Source organism: Capsicum annuum, chromosome 6, assembly GCF_002878395.1.
Source record: "Capsicum annuum cultivar UCD-10X-F1 chromosome 6, UCD10Xv1.1, whole genome shotgun sequence".
Classification (NCBI taxonomy): Eukaryota; Viridiplantae; Streptophyta; class Magnoliopsida; order Solanales; family Solanaceae; genus Capsicum; species Capsicum annuum.
In genome coordinates this window covers 7,238,994-7,259,366 of record NC_061116.1, presented here as the reverse complement: position 1 = coordinate 7,259,366, position 20,373 = coordinate 7,238,994, and the positions used below count along the sequence as shown (strand labels likewise).

Here is a 20,373-nt window from a genome sequence, read left to right as displayed (position 1 = left end):
CCCTATTACTAATTGCTTTATATTAAAGATAAGAAGGAAATTAATATTAAAGATAAGAAGGAAATTAACTTACTAAGCTAACTATCAAAACAATCATTGAGATTAACATATTTTATTAATTAAATGACAACTACATCACTAAATTTTTAATTAAGTTAATTTAATATAAAGAAAAGAGAGACATTGAATAGTTCCATGGTTTTAGACTTCAGTTTCCCCTTTGGCCTACATAGGTGCCCGTGACACGACTCCATAACTAATTATTTACAACTCATCCTAATCTTAAAATAATATAATCCCATATCTAATTATAATTTATTATAATTTGACAATTAATGATTTTAATTAAGCAATTTCAAACCATGTTACTAGTTTAATTTCTTCATATCACGAATCAACCATATTAATCTACAAAATGAAGGAAAATAGTGTAAGCAAAGAGATGTACATACATTTCAAAACTCAATACTTTTTCAATAGCGATCTCACACATCCTTTAGATTCTGGATTTGCCACTGCCTAGCTCTATACATCAAAATTACACCTTTATTTTGAATCAATTTAAAATCGACTTTATTTGTAGCTTGAAGCCTTGGATCAAGAAATTCGAATAATCACAATGTGTTTGCTCGCGAGTTTGACAGAATTTCAGTGTTGAAATCATATATATACATGTGAGATATGATAAATCCAGTTAGATATGCATTCCAAAACTTGATATACTATCTCAATTCTGAACTTCACACAATGTCTGGATTCTGAGTTTATCACTTGCTTATACATCGAAATTATATACCTTTGAGAAATTAAAGAATCAACAACATTATCAAACATATATATAAATACAAGTTGGTATATATTAAAGTTCCATTGATTTCTTGGAAGTAGGAAACTCTTGTATAACATTAAAAGTTCATATTAAAGCCCCAAAAATTTACAAGAAAGAGGAAAAAACAAAGAGATATTTTTCCTCTTTTGAGTACAATTTTCAAAATCACTCTCCAATCTCTCTCTCATAAATTTCTTTGGGCTATACATCCCTTTCAATCCAAATCTGCTTACTATTACATGCAGATGGAAAATAAATAAACATTAAAAAAAAGATATACACAAATTTTAAAAAAAGGATAAAAAGGAAAAAAGAAAATCACCCTTCCTAAGGGTAAACCAAAAACAAAAAAAGACTTCTGTCGTACCAAACAAACTTAGTTTTCAGAAATACTCTCGAGATGAGGCCTCCATACAACAACCTTACCACTCGTATTCCTCCGATGAGATGTTGACTTCTTCAACTTTGGTGTTGCACTATCGGTCAAATCATGATCGCGATCATCAGGGATGCTGACGTGACATTTCTTGTTATTAGTACTTATATTTTTTATACCAACTTTAGAGGATTTCTTGATTGACGTGTTAGTGCCAAACTTTTTTTTTTCTGATGGTACTGAAGATGCTGGAATCAAGAAGTATATACTACCCCTTTTGAGCTCTGAGTTCGGCGACAAGATCAGAATGCGACGAGCCATTGTACCTTGAGAGCATGGCTTACTCAAGACATGGTTAGGGTAATTCTTGAGAGCTTCATAGGCCGTTATTGGACTTGTAATTTCTTCAACATGACCATTTAAGTGTACAATACGAATTAAATCTAATGCACCACAAGGAAGTACACAAGCTAAACAACACCTTAAACTATTTCCCATATTTGATGAAAATAATGAAAATTAATCCAAGTTTTTTGAGAAGAGAAAGAAAAAGAGTTTGTTTCTTTTTCTCTAAAAAAAAAATAAAGTATGCGTGAAGGTTATTGAATGTGATAACATTGGTTTGATTGGATTGGAAAGGGCCATGTTATATAGCAACAACCTAACTCATGTGTGGACAAATAATAATGTGCTTATTTTATCATAAGCTTTTAGTTGTGAGAAATTACCGAAGTACCCTTAGGAATATAATTTAACTTACATTCACTAATTGCATGCACTTTAATTTCACGGAGGAGGAGCTAGTATTTCAACTTTACGAGTTTCTGAATTTTAGAATGGCAACTTCAAGTGTTCTATAAATGGATTTAGAATTTAATGTGTACATAGTTTGTAATTTGTAACACAAATAGATTATCTGAGTAAAAGCTATTGAGTTCGGTTGAACCGATATGAACTTTTTAACCTACGTAGTAAGTATTATTTTTCAGCTTTATAATCCAGGCTACATTTATAGATGGTTATTTATAGTTACTTATAGGTCATGAAGATTTTTTTGACGTGGAAAATAGATTTATATGTATAAAATAACAACATTTCAACAAATATTAAATTGTGTTTGAAGTCAATTTTAGTGTAATCAAATTCGATGTTAAGAATGAATCATCCAAATTAAAATTTTTGAATCAACGCTATCTGATTAAAATTATTTTACACAGTCAATATATAGAAATTAAGCTCATTATTGTATATGATGTTGTCTTTAGTGAAAAATAATCTATCAATTAGTCAATTGCTTCTAAGTATTATTTGACATAAGTCCAAGTAATTATGTTATCAAGTTAACGTTTAAGTACTACTTATTACTGCAGATAATTTGTATTTTAAAGGTTATAATCAATATTAATTGTTAAATGTTATAAATCCTGGAGGGTGACTGAATTGGTTAAGCATAGTTAATCTCTCAGATGGGGTTTCAGCAATGGCAGAATCAGAATTTTCACTAAGAGGATTCAAAATAAAAAAAAGTAGGCACACAAACTAGCCGAAGGGGGTTCAACATCAAGTATATATGCATAAAAAAAATTGAGCATATATAAATAATATAATTTTCTATCGAAGGGGGTTCGGGTGCAGGGGTAGAGCCAACCCTTTGTTGGGGGTTTCGTCTGAACCCCTTTGATGGAAAAATATATCATTTATGCACGACTAAAATTATTTTTATGTATATATAGTAGGTGTTGAACCCCCTTCAACTAGGTTTTCTTCAAATATTGAACTCACTTCGATTAGGTTTTCTTCAAATATTGAACCCCCTTAATTGAAATCCTGATTGTGCCTCTGTTCGGGTAAACCCCTAACCATAAGATGTCTCCGCCTCTGAATCTCAAATATAAAAATCCCTATTCGATCGAATTCATCGTACGAAACTTGTTGTAGTACTATAATAAAGCGGATTTTATCTTGTATGCACGCGAAAATAGCAAGTACGAATTTCTTATCAACAACAACAAAAAAAAATTGTAAAAGGTTACAACATAAGTTATATTGTATGTGCATTTTAAGTAACCCAATTAACTATTTACGAATGTTTTGTATTACATATAACTTGAACTCAATTTAAATTGCCAAATTTTGCACCTACCATACCTAATAAACATATCAAAGCGTGCATGAATACCAAATATGTACTCCATCTCTTCCATTTTAGTTGATCATCTTATAAAAAAAATAATTATCTTATATTAGCTGATCACTTATTAAATCGAAATAAAATTATTTTTTTTATTTTTATTTTACCTATATAATTAATAGTATATATTAAATCTGAACAATTTCAATTTCAATATCCATTTTTATGTCCAATGAATATCAGATATATAGATAAAGGATAAAATAGTAAGATTCATTATTTAATTTATAATTTCTTAATTACCGTTTAAAATAAAATATATCCAACTAAAATGGGACGAAGAAAGTGGTGATTAAAGCATGGATTAATATTTCAAGTACAATAAAAGTAGGATAAAATTTGGTAGGAATTTGTATCACAACCTACTTCCTTCGCCCATCTATATTTATCCACTTTTCTATAGTATGGAGATTAAAAAGCAATAAATGGTAAGAGTAATTTTATCATATTACTCTTTAAATATAATAAATTTAAGGAAAATGGTTCAAATATGCCACTGAACTATCAGAAATGACTCATTTATGTCATCCGTTAAAAGTTGGGCTCATTCATGTCATCGCCGTTACAAAACTGGCTCATCCATGCCATTACCTTTTAACAACCGATTTTTAAAAACAGCTTTGCCACGTGGCAGCTTATTAGAGGGCCACGTCATTTTTTATTTTATTTTTTTTAAAAAAAATTAATTTTCGTTTTAAATTAAAATTTTTTTTGATCTATTAAAAAGAATCCACCCAATTTTTTGATCCATTAAAAATTAATTTGATCTATGCTTTAAAATTTGATTAAGTTTTCATGATCAAACAAATATTTAAAGATTTTTTTTTTAAAATCTACTACTAAAATTTATAACCAAACGCTATTCTATTCTAATTAAGCATATAGTATGTTTTAGCATACATGAAATATTTTGTCAGCCGAATGTAAATAACTTTTTTTTTTTTTATTAAGCATAGAATGACATCATCAACATTAGGGGCGGCTCAAGCAAATTTATGGCCTAAGACAAAAATCAAACGGAGTCCTTGCGTTTTATTTTTTTATATAAAAATTTTCTTTTTTCTATAAATAGTATTTAATATATTTCTTAAAATTTGTAATTTATTATTACTAAACAAAAATAGGCCCCTCAAATTTTGGGGTCTTAGGCTGCCACCTTTTCTCCTAAAGGGTTGAGCCGCCCCTGATCAGCATTCAACATTTGTACATAACACTTTATGCATCATCATTTATCATTGCAAAAACAGGAAGGCGGACAACATGCCGACATATATAGTATACGTAGAGTTGGCAAAATGAGAAGCTAACTATTAATAATATAATAATAATATTTGATGTTTATATATCCCTTCAGTTTCAACTGAAAAATGACAAAAACTTTAATTAACGCGAATCTTTAAAAAAAAAAATAAAGTGATAAAAAGCGTGGAGTGTAAACTCTCTCTGTTCCTTTTTAGTTACTCGCCCGTCAATTAAAATAGTTATTTTATTATAATATATTTATTAAATGATGTTTACTATTGTATTTAAAAGTAATTTGGAGAAAAAAATAATTAATATTAAAGGTAAAATATGAAAACAATCTTAATATGTCAAAAATGACAAAAAAAACGAATCGAACGAGAATGTTTTAAGGATATATTCATGAAAAATTAATCAAATTTTAAAAGCATAGATCAAACTAATTTTCAATGGATCAAAAAGTTGCATGGATTCTTTTTAATGGATCAAAAAAAAAAATAATTTTAAAAAAAAATAAAAAAAATATGATGTGGTCCTCTAATAAGTTGTCACGTGGCAAGATTGTTTTTAAAAATCATATATTAAAAAGTAATGACATGGATAGGCTGGTTTTGTAACGGCGATGACATGAATGAGCCCAACTTTTAACGGATGACATAAATGAGCAATTTTTGATAGTTCAGTGGCATATTTGAGTCTTTTCCCTAAATTTAATATTTTGTGAAATGCATTAGAAAATGAATCTTATTTGATTCTAAGGGTAAAATGGTTAAAAATATAAATTGTCCATTGATTTTATTAACTAGACAAGTATTGTTGAACATCCCAAAATAAAAAAGTGAACAAATAAAAATAGACAAATTACAAGCTTTCCAGTTGATTGATACTTTCTGTGTCTCAAATTATTAATCATGATTTTTGAAAATATTTTCCTTATATTATTTATCATTTTAGAAATTCAAGAAAAAATTAATTATTTTATTCATTTTATCTTAAATAGTAATTAAGTTTGAAGACTACAAACATCTCAATAGAATAAATATTTAATAAAAAGAGATTTTTTATTTTAACACAAAATGGGGGTAAAATAGTCAAAAGATCCTCTTAAATGTTTTCTTAAGGGAAATGTGAAAGACAAATATGACTGATAACTTACAATGGAGAGAACATATTTCATATTTTTGGTGAGTATTGTTTAGTGATGTTAGAAAAATAACATTAAATCATGTTTTCTCTCGAAACTTTATTAGAAAAATATTAATATTCGCTTAAAAATCAATAATTTCAAATTAATTATGAACTTCATCGCTAATCTAATAGATCGTTCTTAGCTAACATAATTTTAGCGAATTGGCGATTAATCTAGCTAGAAAACAACTTAGATTAGGAATACTAGTAATTATATTGTTATTAGTTAAATTTTTTTTGATAATCTATATCTAATTCGTCACTAAATAAAATTATCACCAAATTTTATTATTTAACTACATAATTTATCTGTCATTAAGAAACCAATCACTACAAATGACTAATGATACTAAATACTCGACTTGGCTCGTGTTTCACATCTAATACTCTTCCACAAAATGAAAAAATATATATTTCTAAATAATAAGGTAATTTATAAATTAGATAGATATAAATTTATATGATTATCATTGATATTGGTAAGACTTAAATGACATTTTAATATGCACATCTTTTGTTTAAGATAACATTCAAAAGATTCGATTTTGTGAATTATTGTTTTGATTTATCAGTTTTTTATTTGTAAATACGGTAAATCAATGAAATATTCATTATCGATTTTCCGTTAATTTGATTTTTGATCTTTATAGAATCGATTTTCGATTTAACCGATAATACTCTCCTAATTTTGTTTACTTTCTCTTATTTTCGTATGCGCTACATTAACTTCATGTATAAAGTCTACACAAATTTTAAGAACTAACACAACAACTATAAAATACAAATGATAATAAGGTATGTATTTAAAATCTAAAGTGACCATTATATAATTATGAATACAAATATAATTTTAATATAATTATATTGGGTTATCGATTTAACCATTAACGACTAAAACCTTAAAACCAAAAATCGAACCGATGACCCAATAAATTTTTTTTTACAAAACCTTTAAAAAACCTTTAATCCAATAACTTGATACCGATAAACCATAATATTTTTTATCAATTTAATTTGTTCGGTTGAACCAATTTTTGCACACCCTATCTTGAATCTGCTTTAACCTTCACAAGTATATTTATGGAATTCACAATTTTAAATTTAGGTTAAAAAAAAAAGATTAGCTTAAGTTTAATTAATCCAAGTGTTAATGACGTTCAATGGATCCCAACTGCAAGTCACCGTGAATATAGGCATTATAACTCTGCACTCGGTCATTAGGTAGGAAAAATACAACAAATATATATATTATTATTATTCAATTTCTGCATTGATTCTCTGATCTCCACTTTTCTTTTAAATTAATTAATTTAAAAACTAATTTAAATAATAATTTAAAATTTATCTGTGAGTTTATCAAAATCGTATAATTCCAAAGGGCTTAATCTAATTAAAGATGAGATCAGTTTGAAATTTGAGCATCTTGGTCTGCGAGTAGTAGCAGGTCTCTTTTTTTAAAAACGAAAAGAAAAACAGATATCGATATTGAGTCTCCACTAATTTTATTTCAAGCTATATAAATAATGGCAAAGTCAGAAATTTACTTTAAAAGTGTTTAAGGTTTAATACATATTTATGAAAAATAATTTTTGACCTATATATCCTATAATTCTTCATATACATAATATAATTTTTCAATGAACGGTGTTCGATTGAGCACCTTTAACTATATGTGGTGCGCCATTTTATATATATAAGGTTCATTTAAGAAAGAAATGTTTCCTCAAAGGATTCTTTTCATATTTATAACTCAAATTTGAGGCTTCTAATTAAAAATAGAAAAATTTTAATCAATATCACAGTAATTGAAGTAATTTTGTTTTTTTTTCTCTAGTAGTATCTTCAATTAGTTTGTATGCACCGGAATTAATAATTCATCAATTATTTCTTTTCTAACCTTTAAGTATGTGTCTCGAAAGTATTTATCCACTAAGTAGGATTGTGTAAATTAACGGTTAAGCAATAATTCGAACTGATAATTAGTGCCTGTTTGGGATTATTTATTTTTCAAAATAAGCACTTATTTTGAGATTTTTTTTTTTTTTAAAAAAGAAAAGTGTTTGGTAAATTTGTAAAAATACTTTTAAAAATAAGCCGAAGTAGTTTTTTTGCCTTTTAAAACAAGTTCTGGGAAGAAGTAGAAGCAGAAGCAGAAAATTATTTTTTATGACAAAAATATCCCTATCACACACACACACACATATATATATAACATACCTTACAAGTTTGGTTCACGTCTGATTTTTAAAATTTTACATTTCATATTTACGTCATAATTCTTTATGATTTATATATTGTTATTTTATTTTCCTTCATTTTCTTTAAATAAATTTGAAAATATCACTGATGGTGATGACTAAAGAATATATAATTTTTTTTTATCTTTTATTATTAATGATAACAATTAACAGATGAATCACGTTATAAGATTGTATTTTGACAGCACATGCAAATTTTTTCTTTAATATTTAATTTTAAATAAATAATTCATGAAAAGTGACATATTTGTTATAATATAGTGTGTATATATATGAATATGATGACTGTTTATTCGTAGTAAATTTTGACACAGTAAAAATATATTAAAAAAAAGATTTTAGTAATAAAAGTCTATTGATAAATGTCCTTTTTAGTCATTTGTTTCAAAAAAACACTTCTTGAAAAAGATTATCCAAACACAATTTAATTATCAAAAATACTTTTCAAATAAATTTACCAAATACAAATTATTTTTTTTTAAAAGCACTTTTTTAAAAAATTATTTTATAAAAATACTTTTCAAATAAGTAGATTTGTAACAAAAATCCCAAACGGACTCTTAGGTTATTGAATTAATAGTTCAGGATATTGGTTAAACAATTTGATTATCGATTTACTATCCCATGTTATTGAATTATTGATTTAGTTATTGGTTTGACCATTTCTTTTAACTGGTGAACCAATAACGCGATAGGAATTCATTAAGCTACAATTTTATCCTTCAATATATAAAATATTCTAGCTAGAAGATGAACGGGCGCAATGAAAAGCGAAGAGAATGCTATTTGAATCAAAATTAAAGTTTATTGCTTTAGTTGGGTTAGTTCTACCTGTTCAATCTCATTTCACCCAATTCTTTTTACGCTAAATATAATTATGATTATAAAAATTTCCGTGAAAGATTTTGATGATTAACCCGATAATGATCAATAATCGATTAGCTGATAACCGATCAACCCATATCTTATCCATTTAGCATGTCTACAAAATCAATAAGCAAAACCGATAAGTTTTAAAATCAAATTGAACTAATACACAACCTTTCCACCAAATCTCATACACATAGGCCCAAACAAATCTCCTCTTAAATAGGTTCTAAATAGCACAGACATACACTTGAATTTACCATATTTACACAAATTCATATCCTTATAAAATAATTACAAAAAATTTCAACTAATTATGTATCTTCATTTGATGTATCAAGAGTTAATTATGCATCTCGACATACCCAAAATCGAAAAAAATATACCAGGAACTAATTATGTATCTTTACAAAGAAAAACATGTATTTTCGTTGGATGTATTATGTATCTCGATAGATTGAAAATCGAAAAAACTGTATCGGAAGCTAATTATGCATCTTTATAAAAAAAAAAAATGTGTCTTCAAAGGATGTATCGGAAGTTAATTATGCATCACGACATACCCAAAATTGAATTTTTCAGTAATTATGCAAAATATCGAGACTTTTTATAATTAAACTCCAAACTATCGGGATTTATGTTTCGATTTATATTGTTTGCTTGATCAGTATTATTGATTTTGAATACCAAATAATAATTTTTAAATGTCATGTTAATCTTTTACTTCAAAAATAATTAAATAGCACACATACTTTGGGACCTCACCTTCAATTACAAGTGAATGTGTCCACTTTTTTCTTTTTTTTTTCTTTTTTTGACATTGGTTCTCAAAATAGGGGAAAAAACAACAAATGTTGCTCGTTCTTTTTCCAACATAACATCTTTTATCCAGGCTAAATTTTGTGTTAATGTTGTTGCAAGATTATACATATCCCATGTTTTCACTTAGCTAGTTACCACTATATTTCATTGAATTTTAAAATTATATACATTATAATGTTAAAAAATGAGAAAAGGACATGGATTGACCTTTTTTTTAAAAAATGGTCATAATTTGAAAAGATGGACAACTGTAGTCAATCAACTATTTTTAATGGGTAACTTACATAAATCCCTGAATCTTTAAGTGATATTACATAAAATTTCGATTATTTTGTTAATTACATTTTATTCCAATTTTTTGAAATGGTGATACATATATTATATGGTGATACACAAAAAAAAGTGATACAATTGAAATTAACAAGATATTTATTTAAGGAAATAATAGATTCTCTTTTATTCATTGTATTCTTTTATTTAAGGAAAAATATCTAATTTTTCTCTTTTTTTAGATTTAATTTAGATGTTTTAATTACGTTTCTCTTTTTCGTCTTTAATTATGAAAGATATATATTTTTTTGGTCTTTTTTCTCTTTTTTCGTCTTTAATTTTAGCCTGCTTTTTTTAGATTTAATAGTCTTTTTTTAAAAAAATATTATTACTTTTGTTTCCTACACTGACTACACCATTACCTTTCATTAATAACATATGAATCACCTAATAATTGAAATAAATAATTGTATCTACCATAGTCCATATAAATCACCATAATACCATATATATCACCCATTAATATCATATGAATCACCCAATAATTGAATAAATAATTGTATCTATCATATGAATCAACATAATACCATATATATGAATCACCCAATAATTGAAATAAATAATTGTATCTACCGTATGAATCACCTTAATACCATATATATCACCCATTAATATCACATGAGTCACCTAATAATTGTATCTACCATATGAATCACCATAATACAATGTATCACCCATTAATATCATATGTATTACCCGTTAAAATCATACAAAATGTATCTATCTTATGAATCACCATAATACCCATATAATGATATCATATTTATCATTCATATGAATCACCATTAAAAAAATAAACATGTATGAATAACTAAATAAATTTATATATGTATCAATAGATTTTTCTTTAAAAAATGGGAGAGATTTTAGGAGAGAAAAAAAAAGTTGTATGCATTAATGGAGGAGAAAAATCAGGAAGGGAGATGATTTAAGCATTAATGGAAGAGAAAAAATCAAGAAGGAAAATGATTTAATTGTTGATAATTAGGGAGATATTTAGGAAAGGAAATCTTGAATGAGTTAATGGTGGAGTAAAAATAGGATGTGGGGTTTTCTTGATATGTATCAAGAGTAAAGTTGAAAAATGGAATTTTATGTAAATTTTAAAAAAGTAAGGGACATTAGGTAATATAATCTCTTAAGTATGGGATTTGTGTAATTTATTCATTTTTAATTCTCTTTTTTATCAATTTGGCCCAATTGTGTACATGCAATCTATATACTCAATTGATACACTTTTATACCAAATTAATACACTTTTATACTATATTGATACATTTTTCTTTTTTTAAAAAAGAAAGAAAATTCTATGCAAACACATGTAGTCCCTATACTCAATTGATACTCTTTTATACCACATTAATACACTTTTATACTATGTTGATATACTTGCAGTTTTCATATACTCAATTGACATTTTCTTATACTAGATTGATACATTTTCAGAGTGAATGTGGAAACTATATAGAGTCGTATAAAATATGTATCTAAATAATAATTGTAGTTAAAAATCGTATAGAATATGTATAAAAATGATATAATTATTATATAGAATATGTATATGTATAGATATTGTATCATTATTATATATAAATATATATCTTTAACAATTGTATTATATTAAAAGTATATGATATTGTATTTTATTGTATAAATAAGTAAAACTAAACAAAACAATTAGTACGTTATTTTAATAATGTTGGTGAATGCAAAATAATCTGAAAAAAAATTAAATAGTAATTGACTTGTCTTGTTGTTAAGTTTGTGGTGTAACGACTTTTTTATTCAAATAATATGAGTATCTATTACAATTAACATTACTAACGATGCCCACTCCCCACACACGCCAAATGGCCATTCGGTTGGAATTATTTTCCCGAGTGGCTATTTATTGGGGTTTATAATTTAGGTGTTAGTTTTATAGAATTATTTTAGTTTTAGGTGTTATTTTTGTCATTTCCCTTAAAAAAATTGAAGGGGAGAAATAACATAAACATACATCTTAACTTATAATATTTACACAAATTTCATCAGTACAAAGTAATTACAAAAATTCAAACAAATTATATATCTTCGTTGGATGTATATATCTTGAGCTAAAATTATGTATCTCTACAGATTCAAAATTAAAAAAATGTATTGGGAGCTAATTATATATCTTTACAAGGGAAAAAAATTATATCTTCGTTGAATATATTATGTATCACAGAAAATTAATTTTTTTAGTAGTTATGCAAAACGTTGAATTTTCCTCTAGTTAAGATCCGAACTATCAGAATTTATGTGGTTTGAAAATCATACTATTGATATAGTGCCTACAATTTAAACTTTATAATTAATGTTATATGTATGTATCAATAAGGATTGTGGTTGAGTCGTAAATATTTTACTATTTCTTCATCTTTGATCAGATATTATTGGAGTCGCCTTGGTTACAACATGAAAGTTCTCGATGCGAATTTAAATTCAGTGGAGCCTTAATATACTGCCAATATTGAATGAATTTTTTTCTTTAAAGATTGTTAATTATAGTTATACCACTGCCGACATGTTATTTTTTTCTCCACCCTCTCCATTTTGATTTTTTTTTTTTTTTTTTTTGTGGTGACTTCTGTTTTAAACTAAAGTACATTTGAAGTACAACATGGAGGTTGCTTAAATTATGATAATTTGAACCATTAAAAGCATAAAATTAGTCCTTCAGTCATTTAATTACTTTAATCGATAAAGTTAATCATTGAATTTGTAATTAAATTCGCAAAAATAACCGTAAGTTTAACAGAATAAGGAGTTTATATGGGCATAGTGATACGAGCTTATCTCCAATAAAAAATTCAAAAAATTTTAAATTTATATATATCGATTGGGTAAAAATTGTTAAATAATTAGATTAAATATAGAGAAATTAAAATTATATTTTAATATTAAGAATTAATATAATTGGAGGTGTTATTAAAAAGGATAATTTGCAACTTGTTATTAAAATAGGGACAGACAATATAAATTCCGACAATATGGAGCTTGATTATAGAAAATCACTACATTTTATATAATTACTAAAAAAATCTAATTTTTGGTCTGTCAAGAAATATAATTAGTACCAAACACATTCAATGAAAATACCATTTTTTTCTTTGTAAAATACATAATTGGCTCCCAATATATTTTTTTCGATTTTGGGTTTATTGAGATATATAATTAGCTTCCGATACAGTCAACGAAGATACATAATTAGTTGAGATTTTTATTATTACTTTGTAAAGGTAAAGATTTGTGTAAATATGATAAGTTAAGGCGAATATTTATATTATTTTTTCTTAAAATAGACAAAGTTGAAACTTATTTTGTTAGGATATAATTTAGTAGCCCCTTACTATGTATTGATGCATATTAATTACGTAATATAATTCTCGTCTTTTATGGAAAAAAAAAAGTTGTCATTAAAATTAATTAAACGATATTGATAGTGTAAACATTATTTACTATGAAATATGAATAACCTATTTATTGAAACACAATCTCTAACCATTAGAGAAATACAATCTTTAAGATTAAAAATCTACTCTAATTATTAGTTATCACCAACTAGATTTAGATTATAGTTCGTGTGGATAATTAATTATGCCCCTAATTATTAGTTTCGACCAAATTAGCAAAACAATATTATTAATTAACACGTAACTTCGTATCACTTACGTTTTGGGTACCAAACACAGCTAAAATGAGCTGATTAATTAAATTTTCAAGTATTATATTAAAAATAAGTAGCAAAGTCAGAATTTTTATTAAGGGAGTTCAAAATCAAAATAAGTAGATACACGAATAAGTTGAAGGTTTCAACATCAATTATCTATACATAATTTTTTTTTTTTTTAACTATATATAAATAATATAATTTTTTACTAAAGAGTTCGGGTGAACCCCTAACCATAAGATGGCTCCGCCCCTCCTAGAATAAATGTTCAATTTTTATTTGTTTAGTTTAGAAAATCAAAAAATAATTTATCACTTAGTTTCTAATTTATCGTTGTTATTAACTATGGTAACTTCCTAATGCAATTTTCAAAGCTATAGATTGTAATGCTCAATGGTGATTAATAAAATTGTTAGTTACCTAAAAAAACTTGTATATTTATTTAGGAAAAATAACATAAACATACATCTCGAATTACCATATTTACACTAACTCCTACCCTTACAAAGTAATTACCCTTACAAAGTAATTACAAAAATTTCAACTAATTATATATCTTTGTGAGATGTATTATGTATCTTGATAACGCAAAAATCAAAAAAATATACTGGGAGCTAATTATATATCTTTACAAAGAAAAAAATGTATCTTCGTTGGACGTATCGGGAGCTAATTACGTAATTCGACAGACCCAAAATCGAGATTTTCAGTAATTGTGCAAAATGTCAAAATGTTCTATAACTAAGCTCCAAATTGTCGAGATTTATGTTGCTTGCACTATTTATTTATTGCTCTTTAAGGGATGTGTCAAGCTAATACTGAAAGTAAAAAAGAACGGACGGAGTATATCTGACCTAAGAGGTGAGATACATTAGTTCCTCAATCGATTAAAATCTCACAATAACTTTGAGATAACTTTGTTCGTGAACCAAATAATCATATCAAAGCTAATACTAGAAGTAAAAAGGAATGGAGGGAGTATATCTGACCTAGGAGGTGAGATACATTAGTTCCTCGATCGATTAAAATCTCACAATTATAACTTTGAGATAACTTTGTTCGCGAACCAAAAACCAAATCTAATACTAGAAGTAAAAAAGAACAGAGGGAGTACATCTGACCTCGAAGGTAAGATAAATTAGTTCCTCAATTATAATTCTCAGAATTATAACTCCAAGATAACTTTGTCTGCGAGCCAAACAGCCTGTATGTACTTCCTTTCTTTTTTAAGGATTGTTAGTAACTAACAATAATTAGCATGAGGTTTAGTTAGATTGACTCTTAACAATAATTAGAGAATTAATTTGATGTACTTAAAAAGTAAGACTTAATTAAGTACAATGACATGTGATGAGTCTGTCTTGACACCAAAACCAAGTTGGAAAATTCATTAATTAAGATAAATATTTTTAAGTTCTTAGAATTGTACTTTTTTCGGCGTAATTATTGCTACTTTGAGTATGAATTAACTCAAATTAATTTTTTGGGATAATATATCCATTAAAACTGAAACCATACAAAGAAGATTAACATATTCTTACTTACGAAAGAATTAAAGTACAAATTGAGAAGTGGTCCCAAATTAGAACAAGTTGAGATGTGATTCAAACTTTAATGTTACCGTACGTACTTGTATTACGATCCTTCTAATTAATTAAACTCAAAAGATATGAAATTTGTGAAGACTGATATGTTATAAATTGTCACATTAATGAATGCAAAATTTATATTTTGCATTTTGCATGGATATATTTTGCAATCAATTAATATGGTGAGTGAGATGAAGAACGAAGGTTGGTCTTTTGGTAGAAAGAATCGCATGTTAAATTCTAATGCGAGTCTAATCCGGATAAAATAATATGATCTAAGTGGATTTTTAAATTTCAGATAGAATAAAAGAAAATGGGGTACATGCACTGATATAATGCTACGTATCTCTTCAGGTAACTTAAGGGTATATATGATCCAAAAATATGACGGTGATGAGGGCGTTGGCCGTTTACAAGCTAAAAATATAATGAAAGATATTTGCATATCATTGTAGAAAGTTCGATCGGATGTATATATGTCCCAAAAGTATGACGGTAAGGACATTGACAACCTAAAAATATAACGAAAGATATTTGCATACCATTTTTCAAAAGTTTAAGGATATATTTGGCCTTTTTCCGTATTTCAAGTTCTTTAATTAATTAAGCGTTGGCTACGTAAATGAAAAATAAATGACATCTTGATCAGTAATTAACTAGAGATAATCAAATCATTTAGTGCAGACTAATTTTACTTAGCTTCATAATAAGATTATGGATACGCTGATACCATTATACGTACGGTAGGTCAATAATAATATAAATATCAACCCTTTTGGAAGTAATTATACCCTCTCCCACTTTTTTAATTAATTTACTTTCTCTCCCTATTAATATGCATAACATAGCAGACAAATACATATCATTCTGTGTATATGTTGGAATTTTTGTAATATGTTTAGGGAGTTGAGATTTTTTGTAATATTGAAAACATAAGTTGTGTATTTGTGTAATTTTTAGCTAATTATATGTGCAGTAATTATAGTTTGGACCACTACAATATTTATATGTAGTTATTTCTTGCATATGATAATAAAGTACGTACGATAGAATTAAAGTTTGTGTCCTATGATATATATAGTTTTTGGAACACTAACCCTATTTGTATGTGTATATTTTTCTTGTAAAGAAACATGTTTATTTTTATAATGACAAAATTCATACATTAAAAATTTTGAGTCCGTCTCTGACTTAGAACACCTATACTTCCTCCGTTTTAAAATAAACGGTCTTCTTTCTAAAAAAATTTATTTTAATTTAGTTGTTCTTTTTATGAAATTAAAAAAATTTTATTATGCTCTTTCAACATTACTTTTATCATTAAACAACTAAACAGAATGTATATAACCAAATTTATATTTTCTAATATTTTCTTAAAGAGAGTTTCAATTCAATTAGGACCAACTATTTTAAAATGGAGGGAGTATTAATAAGGAAAAATAACATAAATCCCGGCGGTTTGGAGTTTAATCATATAAAATCCCAATATTTTGCATTATTATTGAAAATTTTGATTTAGGGTCTATCGAGCTACATAATTAGCTCCCTATACATCCAACGAAGATACATTTTTCTTTACAAAAATACATGATTAGCTCTCAATATATTTTTTTCCCATATTTTGGATCTGTCGAGATACATAATACATCTAATGAAGATATATTTTTTCCTTGTAAATATACATAATTAGCTCTCGATATTTTTTTTTTCGATTTTGGATCTGTCGAGATACTTAATTAGATCCTCGATACATTCACGAAGATACATAATTAATTGAAATTTTTATAATTACTTTATAAGAATGAAAATTTATGTAAATAAGAATGAAAATTTATGTAAATAAGATAAGTTAAGATGTATATTAATGTTATTTTTTCTATTAATAACCCTTCTACTTTGGCTTTGATGTCAAGACAGAATCAACACATGTTACACTTAATAAACCTAATTAATTAATTTTTTTCTGTGTTCTATCATTAATTAAGACTCAATCTAACAATTTCAGAATCTTTTTACACAACAAACCTCATGTGTTCCTCAACTAAAATTATTGTTAGTTACTCAGAAACAAATTAGGGAAGTACATATAAAACCTTATATTATAATTCAAACTCTTTTTTGTTGTGGTCGGTGCCATAAACCTAAGTGCTACGGAGCTTCCTAATAATGATAACTATATCGATACTATTCATTGAAACTAAATAGGCAAATCACCACAAATATAGGTGGTACCATTTATCGAAAATAATTTCTCTATCTTTGAGGTAGTGGTATAGTCTGCGATTATCTACCTTTTTAGACTCACTTTGTGAGATTATACTTGATGTCTTATTATTGTGTCACAAATATAGGTGGTACGATTTATCGAAAATAGCCTCTCTACCTTTGAGGTAGTGATACGGTCTGCGACATTGTATCTTTTTGGACTCACGTTGTGAGATTACACTTAATATCTTATTATTGTATCACAGATATAGGTGGTACTGTTTATCGAAAACAACCTCTTTATCTCTGAGGTAGTGATACAGTCAGTGACATTGTACTTTTCTGGACTCACTTTATGAGATTACACTTGATATCTTATTATTGTATTATTGATATAGGTGGTACTGTTTATCGAAAACAACCTCTCTACCTCTGAGGTAGTGATACAGTCTACGACATTTTAGACTCACTATGTGAGATTACACTTGATATCTTATTATTGTATCACAGATATATGTGGTACGATTTATCCGTAACAACTTCTCTATCTTTGAGGTAGTGATGCGGTTTGCAATATTGTACCTTTCTAGACTCACTTTGTGAGATTAAACTTGATATCTTATTGTTGTATCACAGATAAATGTGGTACAATTTATCAAAAACAATCTCTCCACCTTCGAGGTAAGGATAAGGTCGGCGACATTCTAGCTTTCTAGACTCACTTTGTGAGATTACACTTGATATCTTATTATTGTATCACAGAGATAGGTGGTACGATTTATCGAAACAACCTCACTACCTCTGAGGTAGTGATACAGTCTGTGACATTCTACCTTTTTAGACGCACTTTGTGAGATTACATTTGCTATCTTATTGTTTTATCACAAATATAAGTGATACGGTCAATCAAAAATAGTCTCTCTACTTTTGAGGGAGTGATACGGTCTGCGACATTCTACCTTTCTAGACTCGCTTTGTGAGATTACAGTTGATATCTTATTGTTGTATCACAGATATAGGTGAAGATTTTTGTTTTAATGTTTTGCTTGATAGGATATTATTGTAAATAATGTATTTAGTGGATGTTCATATACTATACTATTGTAGCTTCACATACTACACACAAATAATGTATTTGGTGTATACTACACTATTATAACTTCACATACTACACAGCTACACATACTATTGTAGGATGTAAAGTTTATGTATTTTCACATAGTACACCTATTTCACATACCCTTGCCTATGAAAGACATTGTATGCTACATTGTAAGACACACCAAAGTAGAAGAAAATAAAATCTTCTCTTATATCTATAAGTCTCTCTCTCTCTCCTCCCCTCTCTTTTTAGTATATTTCAGAATATTTATTTACAACACGTTATCAGCACGAAGTTCTAGCCAAATCCCTCTTTTTTCATCCGAACAATGAAGTTATGTTTATTGATTTTGTTAATATCATCAAACGGTAACTAGTAATTTAGTATATACCTAATCCGCTTCGTATGAGTTTTAAACTATAAAATTGCTCTTTCTTGCATTAATAAATTTAGAGAAGAATTGTCTTTATATTTCACAATAAAGCTGAATTATGGCTTAAATGTCTTTATATTGGTAAGACTTTCTGAGTCTCAATGCACTATTTAATGATAATGATGACCAATATAAATGTATTTTTGGTGAAAAATAATAAAACCTGCCACATTGATTTCCTTCATTCTTTGATATAAGTGTGGTAGCCGTGTATATAAGTCTGAAAGAAGATAAGTGGTTAAAAGTGCAGGTGGACGTGAAGGAACAAAGTCATAATGTTCATGATCTTGATAATAATAAAAGGAAGAACACTATGAGTTCTCCAAATTGTCCTTCAAAAGATGAAGGTAATTTTTGTTCACCATCAATTTGGTATAAAAGGAAGTGGGCACACGATTGTTGTGCAACATAATTTGATAGGTTTCACATGGTTGTTGTGCAACCTAATTTGATAGGTCTTACAAATCCTTCATCAAAAGAGAAAAGGATAAAAGTGAAGATACACTTGGCCTTTCAAAGTGATGTGAGATGGACCTATAAATATGATAAATGTCAAAACATGACAATGAGCTTATGAAATAAATTATGAAGCACATATGATTCCAATTCTTGAAAAGAATGTGGCTCGTGTAAGCATTGTAAATGCTCGACCATTCTTAAAAATGAATGTGTCAAAATATGAAAAAAAATATGAATAAAATTGTGATTATATATGTTTGGATAAATACCAAAACTCACCTCTATGGGAGGTTTGAGAAAAAAATATAAAGACTTTTAATTTGGTATAAAAAGATCATTGATGTTATAGTATATTTTATCATGATCTACAAAGGATATATAAAAGCAAGAAATGATTCTTGCCTATAAAAGTTTTGATCATGATCCAATGTGAATATTATAGTGTAGTCGAATGAATTTCTCACTGATCACGTAAATATGGTACGCCAAAAGAACTTTGCCAAATATTATAAAAAATAAATTATTAAAGGCAAAAGTAAAGCAAGAAGGAGGTCTTGCATATAATAATTTAACTACAATGACTATAATTTTCTCCCTAAAAGAAGATGGTCACAATACGAATGGTGTTTTTGAAATATGAGGTAGTACACAAGTATTTGATAGCCTCGAAAAGCTAATGTGTTACTACTTGAAAGAATGAAATTATCCAGGTCATTGAAATAGTAGTAAGTCTCCAAAAGAAAATTTTCAAGTTTCAAGGGAATTGAATTTTTTTATATTGAGACTGT

The 20,373-nt window shown here is 27.1% G+C and overlaps 1 protein-coding gene across 1 annotated transcript; it reads right to left on the bottom strand.

The window, feature by feature from the left end:
- Positions 1–878: 878 nt before the first annotated feature.
- LOC107875138 lies at positions 879–1,817 on the bottom strand. The gene has a single exon (XM_016721755.2). It carries the CDS (start codon positions 1,701–1,703, stop codon positions 1,206–1,208), a length of 498 nt encoding a protein of 165 aa, XP_016577241.2. The 5' UTR covers positions 1,704–1,817; the 3' UTR covers positions 879–1,205.
- Positions 1,818–20,373: the final 18,556 nt, after the last annotated feature.

What these genes read in the sequence shown, in the direction of transcription:
- LOC107875138 (XM_016721755.2), bottom strand. Translation starts at nt 1,703, where the DNA reads ATGGGAAATAGTTTAAGGTGTTGTTTAGCTTGTGTACTTCCTTGTGGT.